This window comes from Gambusia affinis, linkage group LG12 (assembly GCF_019740435.1).
Source record: "Gambusia affinis linkage group LG12, SWU_Gaff_1.0, whole genome shotgun sequence".
NCBI classification, from domain to species: Eukaryota; Metazoa; Chordata; class Actinopteri; order Cyprinodontiformes; family Poeciliidae; genus Gambusia; species Gambusia affinis.
Genome location: NC_057879.1, coordinates 8,195,662 through 8,207,558, shown reverse-complemented (window position 1 = coordinate 8,207,558; position 11,897 = coordinate 8,195,662). Strand labels below are relative to the sequence as shown.

The 11,897-nt window shown below is 41.4% G+C and overlaps 1 protein-coding gene across 1 annotated transcript in view; it reads left to right on the top strand.

Moving 5' to 3' along the window:
• col6a1 (collagen, type VI, alpha 1) overlaps nucleotides 1-11,897 on the top strand; it is a 37,459-nt gene that overhangs the window by 12,370 nt on the left and 13,192 nt on the right. The window contains exons 15-25 of the mRNA XM_044133344.1: nucleotides 2,160-2,222; nucleotides 2,305-2,367; nucleotides 2,449-2,502; nucleotides 3,168-3,203; nucleotides 3,293-3,355; nucleotides 3,600-3,662; nucleotides 5,722-5,784; nucleotides 8,700-8,762; nucleotides 8,848-8,898; nucleotides 8,993-9,028; nucleotides 9,145-9,207. Of these exons, the coding sequence (XP_043989279.1) occupies nucleotides 2,160-2,222; nucleotides 2,305-2,367; nucleotides 2,449-2,502; nucleotides 3,168-3,203; nucleotides 3,293-3,355; nucleotides 3,600-3,662; nucleotides 5,722-5,784; nucleotides 8,700-8,762; nucleotides 8,848-8,898; nucleotides 8,993-9,028; nucleotides 9,145-9,207 (618 nt within the window). The remainder of the gene's footprint in view (nucleotides 1-2,159; nucleotides 2,223-2,304; nucleotides 2,368-2,448; nucleotides 2,503-3,167; nucleotides 3,204-3,292; nucleotides 3,356-3,599; nucleotides 3,663-5,721; nucleotides 5,785-8,699; nucleotides 8,763-8,847; nucleotides 8,899-8,992; nucleotides 9,029-9,144; nucleotides 9,208-11,897) is intronic.

Sequence of the window (11,897 nt, the reverse complement as noted above, 5' to 3'; positions counted from 1 at the left end):
ACTATGAACAGAATGACCAAGCCCAAACTTAATAAGAAAGACAAAAGCTCGGGGGATGAGATCCTGGACGACCGGACCAAACTAGCAAGCTTCGAGGTGGCTAATGCTAACACGAGCCCCACGTGTTCTCCAGGTTCCATCCGCCACCAAGCTCCGCCCACAACCGACCCACGTGATCGCAAGTCTCACAAACAAAGCCTCGCGGCGTGTTGTTTCTATGTAAACATGATTGATTAGTGCATCATTTCTACCGGATTTTCACAATATATCAGCTACTGGGAACACAGCAAAAGTAAACAAAGGTAAAATAACCCGAACACATCATCAACTCAAAACCACTCGTACCTTTTTACTCTCTCTCTCTCTCTGTAGTTTAAACACACCTGTTACCGTGGCAACCGCCTGCGCCCCGCAAGACGAGCAAATATTACGTTAAAAACATAACATTCAGTCCGTTACGATATCAAGTTTCCAGGCTTGATATTTATTTCTCGATTATTAATCAGCGCTTCCCTGAACACAGCGATGGTTGATTGACTAGCTACACTTGGTGCTATTGTGGCTAACACGAATAACAGTTTAGTCCAAAGCCTTTTCTGCTAAAATAAAAATCTTTAGTGTATGTCAGATACAGTACATATTGCATATTGATCTGTTTAGCTAATGTAAGACTGTGTAGCAGACAGGCTTTAAGGTGTAGAAGTTGTATCAGTACAGCCATTATGCTGTACTTAGCTAACGGGAAGCTTGTGTTTGTGACCGTGTTGAATGGGCATCAGCCAATGAAAAGCGGCCCCTCTGGTAAGGTCCATTGGAGGTATGGAGACAGAGCTCCTGGTTCTGTTCAGTTATGTTGGTTTTGTGGGGAGGGTTAGTTATGTTACTGGGGATACTGTTTCTTGCACATCGGCGTGTTCTGAGTACCTTATAATTATCTCCACAGTCATGCAACAGTTAGTTTCTAAAGTGCATACAAATTAATGTTAATTGATCCAGAAAAGCATAGTAAGGGAGGGGATAATTTGAGTAGCTGGAACGTTCGAGGGATAAACAGCCCTCTAAAAAGAGGTAAAGTTTATGCACATTTGCATTCACTGAAGGCGGATATTTGTTTTCTCCAGGAAACCCATATTAAGATAACAGCTGCAAAAGTTCTTAGCCCCTCATGGGCTTCCCATATATACCAGTCAAATTTCAGCACAAAAAACTAGAGGAGTTGCAATCTTGATTAAAGAACAAACACCTTTCATTCACAAGCAGACAATTTCAGATCAAAGGGGAAGATATGTGATTGTTAGTGGAAAATTGGACATTGAAAATCTGGAAAGATTTTTTTGAAAATTTGAATTTGCCAAAACTACCATCAGATTCGGTTGAAGCTCTGGAAGCCAACATAACTTTACAGGAATCAAATCTGTTCTCACTACACTTCCCAACAACAAAGCGCCTGGTCGTGACGGCTTCAGTGTTGACTTCTTCAAAGTATTCAGTTCCAAATTATCGCCTCTACCTTTGCGTATGTTAAACCATTCTAAGCAAGTATCAAGACTGCCACCCCCCTCCCAACACACTTTATACAGAGCCAATATTTCACTCATTCTTAAATCTGGCAGAGATCCAGAGGTTAATTTATAATTCAGTACATTTATGGTCAATTAGTATCTGTATTGGTTCGGTATCAGTTGATACTACACCTCCAATATCTATCGGAAGTGGAAAAATCGGATCTGTGCGTCCCTAATAGTGTTAAATTAAGCTGGAAAACGTCATTAGATCAGACGTCATTCTAAGAGATTTGAAGGACTGCACATGCAGTAGCTGCCTGGGACATGAATACATTAACACATCCAGGCAAACCGCTTCCTGATCCACCCGAATCCCCTGCTGCTCGTTTATCTATCGATTAGCTACTAGCCACAGTTTCATGTTCAGGAATGTCCCTTGCGCCTGTCTCCCATACGGTCGACACGCGCGGAGGCCCTCGCCTCTTTGATCACGGCTCTGTTTACATTTTCTGCTGTCAGACTGAGTAAATGAAGCCATACGCTGTAAACTTGCTGTAAACAAACTCGCACATGAGCTTATATGATCATCCAAGTGCAGTGGACACGACCTCGTTTTGGCTCGCTGAAACCGTCTCTGTGCTGTTGCATCTCCAGGGCCAGCAGGGAGATCCTGGACCGAAGGGGGACCCTGGGCCTTATGGAAGAAAGGGCGAAAAAGTGAGAGCTGGTTATTTCTCAATGATAAATGTCCCAGATTTCTTAGGTTGTCACTTTTAAGACTCTCGGGTTCCTCATGTAGGGAGATCCAGGAAGAAACGGCGAACCGGGACGACCCGGAAACTACGGAAATCCGGGAATTCCGGTGAGTCCAGAGAAACGAAGGAGCGTGACAAAACACCGAGCGGTTGCTGTCACACTTACCCAAACGTATTCTCTGTGACAGGGCGATCCGGGCAGCAACGGACCTCCTGGAGACAAAGGAGAGCGCGGTGATGACGTAGGTGACATCACTTCCTCCCATGGCCATAACAGCTTTGGGTTTTAGTTTAGCAAAATGAGTAACAGTTTCGTTATGACTTTTTGTTCAGTTAGCTTTATTGAGTGTTTATTTCTTATTAGTTGAATAGCCTATTGTTTAGTTTTACTTTAGTTGCTTTAGATTTTCATAATTGGTTAATTTTCAGATGGAGTATTGTATTGTGATCATGTATACATCGATCAACAGAAGATCCGATTTTCAAAAAATGTATTCAATTGTTAAACAACCAACGGACTCTGGTGTTTTCTCCCAACTTTTGCCATCGCCATTTTGAGGACTAGCGTAGCATAGTCCACAAAATGGACTATGTGCTATGCTAATGGTGTAGCATGGCACTCCTTACTCCTTTGTAAGTGTCGTAATTTGCCGACAGATGAGAGGGCAAAGGGAAGAATAGATTCATATCTATAATTTCAGTTTATTTTAGTTAGTTTTGTAAACACTTGACGTAGTTCCAGTTAGTTATGGTTTTTTTCCCATTAACTCGTTTTTATTTATGTCAGTTAATGAAAAATGTTTTCTCGGTTCCAGTTTTAGTTGCCTACAATAGCCTTGCCTCCTCCCACCCACTAACACAGCCTTCAAATTCAGTAAATTTCCTGTATTTCTGTGTTTTTTTTCAGGGACCACCCGGACCGGACGGCGCTGGCGGAGAACGCGTTAGTAGAATTAACATTGACGTGAGCTCGTGAGTTTGCGTTCCAGAGGACTCTGAAGTTTACGCGAACGTCTTTGAAATCCTCCACAGGGAAAAAGGGGAGAGAAGGGTGAGGACGGTTCTCCAGGAAACCGAGGCCCGAAAGGAGATCCCGTAAGTTACTATGGCGACTATGACGAGGCGGGTAAAGTACCATCCACGTTCCTGATCGATTTTTGTAATTTCTGAGTGATTCCTGCGACACGCGGTTCGGCCATTGAGCCGAATCAACAGCGAGCGCGGCTGACCTTTACCGAACCGGTGTTTGTAGAGTTCCCTGCTGATGCATCTTGTGAAGATCGGATCTATGTGTTTTGTTTGCATTCAGGTCTTTTAAGGTTGTTCTCTTTCCTGCCAGGGGGATCCAGGACCACGTGGAGAGCAGGGGAGAGAGGGCACAACCGGTCCCAACGGAGATCCTGTAAGACACACAAACAGAAGTTACATGCATCCTAGATGGTCCACCCTCGATTTCTTTCTTTTGTTAGGTCTTTTTCCCACTTAATGGAGGTAGTTTCCTTCCGTACTCTGTAGAGCTGGAGCTCACGAGTCTGATGCCCACTCCTCCCGTTTCCCATCCTCGGCGTTCATCTCCTCGCTCACTCTTTCCCCTCTGACTCAGTTCTTCTCTCCACCTCCTTGAGCCAAACCCTCACTACGGTTTTCTTAATGAGGCACCAGGCAGAGCAATAATAATAAGACATTACCAGCATTAGCCGTGGTAACTTCCGTGATGTAAGAAACTCTTCAATGGCTCTTTTCACTGGGCCTCCTTTCCTCATTGGAGCTCAGTAACTACTTGGCACCTGAATGGCCTTAAAACATGGAACATCTGAGTAGCAGGGGCCGGCCTCCTACTCCTCCGCTGTGAAAAAGGAAAAGAAAAACTCAAGCCGCATTTATGTTCACACCCAAATTGGTTTCTGCTCTGATTCAGGACATTCCTGGTGTTGGAGATACAGCGCGAGCGCTACCGAATGCTGACGCCTGTCGTAATAAATCAGTGAATCCCATGATGGATTAAAACGAGCTCAATAATTTCCATTTGCATGATTTAGTGTTTTTCTCTTTTCTCTTTCTTTCTACCAAAAACTGCATGACAGAAGTCTTCAGTCTGGTGCTTTAGTCTCAACTAGCTCTTTCTTTGAAGGGCACTTAGTTTACTTCCTGTCCCAGTGTTAAATATTTGTTAGAATTTAAAGTCAATTCATGTTTGAGAATGTCTTCTTGCATTGTTACATCATTATCATTATATTACTTGAAAATGGTCTCAAAACAACAAGGTTGCTGTTTATCTCAGAAACGTCTGGGACAATCTGTCGTCCAGCAAAGTTCGTTGCCGTGACAGCCAGATCATATATGGAGTATATCCACAATAAAAACACAAGTCAGAAGAAACAACATAAACGAAACAGTTTATTCCTAAAGTCACCTCTTGGAGACTTTAGGAATCAAAAGAGAACATAAATGGTGTGATTATTCCAACGTCTCTCTGCCCGGATTTCTAACCAAACGGCCAGACAGACATTTAAAGAGGAATGGCAAAAGCGATTGATTTTAATTGAATTGAGTTAAATTTGGTTGAATAAAGTATATTAGCAGTGGTTGCCAACAGCTGCAGTCCATGCTACGGTGGAACATCAGCTCTGCTGTTAGCATGCTGTGAGTCACGGGGTTCTCATACAGGGAGCCAATGAGTCAGAGGCCTAAACAGATCGGATGCAAGACTGGCTGCTACTGGAGAGCCTCCGTGAACCACAGCATCACCACTCACAAGATACTTTGCATTATTTGAGCGTTGCCTCAAATAAAGTATTTTTTTAAATTGAATTGAGTTGAGTTGAATAAAGAGAGGAAAAATTAGCAAAGCTCCTAGTCATTACTGAGCACAGCAGACCAACCACAACTGATGATGCTAGACTAATTCACAGCATTGTGTTAATCCTGTACGTACTCTAACATTTTCAACAAAGATTAATTTTTTGTTGGTGTCAAAAAGCTCAATCTCAGTCCTGACTGAGAAGTGTATGCTAGCAGGGCAGAAAATGCCTTATCCTGCCATCACTGCACACCAGTTGGCATCAAATCGTTGCTACGGCGACCCCGAGATGCCACTCTCTGCTGCGGCTCTCAGGAGGTTTTTTTATTTTACCTCCAGTTGTAAACACAACTTGTGCTCAGAGGTTTTTCTGTCTTGCTTAGCGTGCCAGATGGATATAGGTTAACTTCTCAGACCCCGTTGCCTTAAGACGTTTCCTTTTGTCCTCCGGTTGCGCTGTAGTCGCGGGGAAGTTTAGATGAACAGCTAGTGTCTCGTGGCTATTTTTGGATGTATGAAAAGCACACATCTGCTCAACATGAACAGGATGTTCTCCTGAGAATCGGGTGATGAGAAATGGGATCTTTATGTTGGGTCGGCTCGTTGTCGTACACAATTAAGATGTTTTTCCTTTGCTAAGTGTTTTCACTGTGGTTTCCAGGGTGAACCAGGAAGACCCGGCCCTCCTGGCTACAGGGGAGACGAAGGTCCACCAGGACCAGAGGTGGGTCTCGTCTACTGTTGAATTCTTAAAAACACAAAAGACGCATCTTCTTCTTCTTTGTCATGGCCGAGCCTGCTTTAACCTATATTATTTATTTTGAGAATAGTTTTATAATCTACACATTTTCTTCAGTTACTTTACTTAAAGAATCAACTTTCAGAAGTATTTTTGCAATGCTGTGAGGTTATTGTGAAGTATTGCTACTCTATCGTGAGTAAAATTTGTGGATACTCCACACACTGTGAGTCAATTCACTGAATGAAAATTTACCAGACACAGACACACACCTGCAGTTTTTGTTAAGGTTTCGTTTGGAAAAATGTTTCTTTTGCCTGATTTTACTTTGTAATTATGTTATTTATATGAATTATTTTCAGTTTGATCTTTTAAAATACCCAAATTTCTGTCGGATTATGTAGTCTTTAAATATTAAATAATTGATGTTTTGGTTAGTTACTCCATACTTCAGTAGCCTTTTTACTTTTTTATCACTTTTTTACTCTTACTTGAGTAATTTCATGTATATCTACTTTTACATAAGTAAAAAAAAAAATGTTTAAGTGGTGCTACTCTTACTTGACTCACCTCCCCACAATAACAAAATGAAATATTGTTTTCCCAGTTTTTTATTCATTTATTTAAAAGAGTATAAATTAAAAGATTTCTAAATACTAGATGTTTAAAAATTCACAATTTGAGCTCAACTCCACTGATCAGCACTGAAACACTTCTGCAGCTCGTTCACTACGACACTGAGGATGACTTGGAATTGAGCACTTTAGTCTATATAAGGTCTTGCAGCTCAGGGGGTATATGAGCGCAGAAGTCAAGGAATGAAGTCAAAATGATTGTGTGCAGAGCCCCCAGGTTGTGTTGAAGCTCGAATCTGTGGAAAAGCACATAGAAATATTGGCAGCATTGATTATCCCACAAAGCCATTTTATTCCCCATTACTTGGAAAGAATAAAGGTTTGGAACCACCAGGGACCTCCCAAGACCAGGCCACCCAGACAAACTGAGTCATCGGGGAAGAAAGACCTTGATCAGAGAGATGACCAAGAATCCTCTGGAGCCTTAGGAGGGACTACATTGGAGATAGAAAACCAATTAGAAGATCGATCATTACTAATGTACTCCACCAGTCACGTCTTTATAGTAGCGTGGCCAACTCTGAAGCATCCAAGGGAGCATTCACACCAGCCCTGGTTAGTCCGCTTTAATAGAACTCTAGCTTTGTTAAAGTTACAGTCTAGGAATTAGCGGGAGAAATGGCTTGTGGTCTTCTACAAAATCCTATAACTGCTTAAATGTGACACCACTCCATCTGTGTTTACATTTTGTGAAGGACGTTGCGCTCAGTGTCTTCTTCTGAGGTTTTTGCGTCATTTCCTTCAGTGGATCTTGGTGCAATGCCCCCACAGGCGAGCAGGTGAACATGTTTATCAAAGGGCTTGGTTCGTTTGGCTCAGTGCAGTGTGAAAGCGAACCGCACCAGCTGAAAATGTAACAAATGTTGCAATTTTGGTCCGCAATTGATCTGCGTCTACCGGACTATCCGGTGGGAAAACACCAAAAGGACAAGGAGAAAAATTTTTCCGCTCTGATGAAACTAAAATAACAATTGTTGTTCTGAGGTCCATTTCTTTAGAAAATGAGGTTTCTGTTCCAAGAACATCTAAGATCTCTACCTATCTACGCTACCCGTCCAACCTGATTGAGCTGAGGGTGAGCCACAGAACAGAGTGGGAGAAAATGGTTTGCTAAGCTTGTAGACACAAACCCTAGAAAACCTGAGGCTGTTATCTTTAAAGTGGCAGTGTTGAGCTGTCACTTTAAATCATTTTACATCATGTCATGATGTTATTCTTTGCACCTGGAGTGTTGCTCTGATTTGTTCAAATCCTTCAACTTCCCGTGGCGACCGTTCAGGGTGTCTAAATACTTACTCCCACAAAGCGCCACGAAGCTCCTCCTAGAGCAGATTCCAGTGTAGCTTGCATCTTATCTGTGCCTTTCTTGCTGAGCTCCTACAGACTAGTGGCAGCAGCAATTAGCAAACACCTGCGAGTATGCTGAGCTCATTATACTAACTACATCTCGGCGAAATGCCCCTAAGAACAATTTCAACGGCTTAATGGAGAACTGTAGTTGTGAAGACGGTCTGAAGGCAGACCGGAAAGAGCGGAAGCTTCTTAAAGAAACAGAGACCCAATTTCAAGATTCAGATTAAAAAAATAAAATTTCTTCACTTTTGCTATATAACAACAAAAGGTAACATAGTTACTTGATTATGCTATAAAATGGCACCAAGTGCTGGGAAAATACATAATACCGACCCTTTAAATGATACTAAAAGATGTTCTCAAAGTCAACACTCGTCTGAAAACAAGTTTTCACTTTCGCATTATGAACTAAACTAACTCATTTGTAAACTACTACACAGCTTAATCATTTGCAATCTGACTCACTTTGACTGGAGTTTTAAAGAAAATTCCACTCAAACTGCGCTGAGGATCGGTCCGTAACGTCACAGAGCGTTGAAAAAATGTGAATACCTTCGGAAGTGGTCAAAGCTCGATTGCTAAAGGTTCAACACATTAAAACTCCAATCAAGCTAAGTAATCTTGCTAATGTCGCTGCAAACTCTCAGCACTCCTTATCTCACAGCCTTGCATGCCAGGAAGTTTATCAGACTGCGGTTTCCGAATTTTGCGAAACGTTTCTCCACTTCAAAAAGAGATTGCTAAAGTTTAAAACCAGAAGACCCCACCAGTCTTTTTGCTACGCTATTTTAAAAAAGCGGCTCCAGGGCTTTCTTATGTCACTCTGGCGATGATTGTTTGAGAAGACGTTTCAAGAAATACTCAAGATTTTTAACATCTAGATTTCACTCTACCTTTGCTTTTATCTCCCAGGGGCCCAAAGGAGCGAAAGGAATCAGAGGTGCAGCAGGGGACAGAGGCCTAATCGGGGAGAGGGTGAGTCTGGGGAGACACAGGGGCAGAGATTAAACGTCAGCCGTCCGTCGTGGATCTTGAAAGTTTTCTGTTTGCTTTATTTCAGGGAGTGCCAGGTAAACAAGGAAACGGCACCAAAGGCTGTCCTGGCTTCCAAGTAAAACCTTTCTCATCGATTTTGTGCAGCACTCATGTGATATGTGAATGAGAACGTTATAAACATTTCTGATCCTCTGTACGTTTGTTTGTAGGGATACCCTGGGCCCCGTGGAGACCGTGGCCTGCCGGTGGGTCGACGTTTGCATTCATATTTTAGCTGAATATTTCAACACTATAATCCACACGACGGTAGTTTGTGATTATGTAAAGCATTTTAGCTGACCTCTGCAAAAATTCGCTTCAGGGTAACAAGGGAACTCCTGGACCCAAAGGGGATGATGGAGATCCTGGAGATTCAGGCCGAGATGTGAGTCAGCCTCATACTTTTTTCCCTTTGTGGACTTTTTTCTTCACTCTGGCTCTCGTTTTATCTCGTTGGCCGCCGTTGCTGACAGAATGTGAGTCATGTTGCTTGATTTATTAAAATAAATAATCCTTGTTAGCCTCCTTTATCATGAAAATTACAGTGAAAATAGATAAATGCCGTTTTTCTTTGTATTTAGCTTCCCATCTGGCCTTCTGCTTTTCACTCATACTTTACATACTTCATAGTTACTGTTTTTTTCGGTGTCCGTCCATCTTGTTTCCACACGGCCCTTCTGTTCTGCAGCTGGGAATCCTTTTTTAGGAACAACTGGACACTTTTTGTGTGAATCTGTGCGCCATTAGGGCCGACGGCTATGAGCTGATGCAGCTGTGTATATGCCGTCGTCAAGGACACCAGGAAAGGAGCGGTGGCGATGGAGCGTCTGCATTTCTTTCCGAGTGTGTGTGTGTGTCTGTGTGTGTGGATCATGCAGCTTACATGTTCCAACGCTTCAACCCCTCATTCAAACTTGAGTGGGTTTACAATAAAATTACCACATTTCCCAGGTTTCGATGTTGCGATATGTAAACACTTCCACATGTTTGTGTTTTCCTTCCATCTGTACATTAGCGTAGCTCCGCCCTGTGATTCACAGCAATCACACAAAGTCAGCTTTAGATTTACAGAACTTCATCAGTTTACATTTTTCCCGATTCGAGAGGTCTCCTTGTAAGTCACCTCTTCTTTCTTGTAAATACCAGTCCGCTGCTGATTTCTTTTTTTATTATTTGTTTAGTCTTTTTGTTTGTGAGACGGGAAAGCGTCCTCAAAACTTATAAGGAAATCTGTAAAGCTGTGGTTGTGATCGTTGGTCTTTTCAACCAGTGGAAGAACGAACTGTGTTGGCTTTTACGCCGACATTTTAGGCACTCTGCGGTCATTGCAGTTCACACTTTAAACAGTAGGTGTCACTGCGAAGAAAACCGGCCTGTGTTACAACAGGCAGCAGAACAAGAATCCAGCAAAGCACTTTCCTTATATCCTTAGTATTCTTACAAATACATGAAATTATGTATAAAATTTAATAAAAAAAAAAAAAATCTAGATAAAAACTTCTCAATTTTCAAATGGGGTATGATCGTTGTGGTTACTCTTTCATCTAAAATAAGGTTCTTTGTTTACAAATACTAACATTTTTAAAGATTTTGTCAGCTTTATTTCTATGGATGGAGAAACTCTGAGCAATCTTAAAAGTTATGGGTTGTATCAGTTGTTCCAGTTTAATCAACTATTCAGGAGACCACAAATAACAAATATCATGGCTAGCATGACGAGTAGCATGGTTAGCTTTGTCTTTTACAAATAAAAAAGACAAGCCAATTATCAGCGGCTTGTAAAAAAAAGTTCACTTCTGAATTTTATTTTTTTTTGTATGTTTTTTGAACGAATGTGTTTTTCTTTTTTGCAGTGTTTTGTGTGGCCTGCAACATTTATGCCGCACAAAGTGTCCCTTTTGATACTTGAGCACGCAGCCTCTGAAATGTCTGTGCACGCTCCTGCTACTCATCCTGAAACTCCCTAATGTGCAGAAGCATGTTTCATGTACTCTCAGTCTCTCCAAGATTGTTTTTGTAATTTCTTTTGCAATCAAAAAAAAAAAAAATGTTATGGTGTTTCTTTACAAATTATTTATTTAAACATATATGTTCCTCATTAGACCCTTTCCAAAATCTAAATACAGAAGAAAAGTATGAAAATTAACATACCGGTAACTAGCAGACAAGATTGCATGCACAAATATTAAATAGCTCAATTGTTGTTACTCGCCATATATATCGCTCATGGTCTACGACTTAACATCAGGCAAGGCTGAGTCAGCAGTGTAGTAGAAGTAAGAAATACTGCCACCTGCAGGTGGGAGTTACCAGTCACTTGAAGCCAATGTTTTTGACTATTTTTGCAGAAAATTTGCAGTAAACTCACAATTACGCATTGCCGCAAAAAAGAAAATAAAAAAAATGTGAGGATCTGTTGATTTTCCATGAATTTTCACAATTTCAGAATCACACAAAACTGGAAGGACTGTAAGTATTTTAAACCAATAACACGCGGGAAAAAAAGAAGAAAAAAAATATGGCCTAAAGTTTAACCAATCTGTTTCCACATGTTTAAATATCTAGAAATGAAAACCAAAACAGGAAACTTGTAAAATGATATAAAGTGCATCATCTTAGCAGAAGTTTAGGATTTTAACAGGTTGGGTGAGAAAGTCAGGTGTTTCTGAAGTTGAGGTTTTGGTTTAATGGAAACAAAACTCCAGTTCCCCTCACCAGCCTGTACAGGACTCTCTAGTTAAAGTTAAATACAACCAATTTAAGGGAGGAGTCGACGTTTCCTGTCTTAACTCTTCGTCAGCTGTTTCATCTCTCTTGCCGGTCATCAACGTCTAAGCCAGTTCCTGACTGACGCTGACCCAGTTTGCTCCTTCAGGTCGTCCTCCTGCTTTATGACATCTTGTAACTTTTGTTTTCATTTTCCAACCGCTGCATAATCACTTTCTGCTTCCAGTTCTCCAAACATCGAGATGCTGAGTCTGGATTGTTGGAAGCAGATTTATTTTGAGGACATTTTGATCTTTATTCATGGGAAAGTTTACTTTGGGAATTCTAAGGAAACCCTTTGCTTTGCAC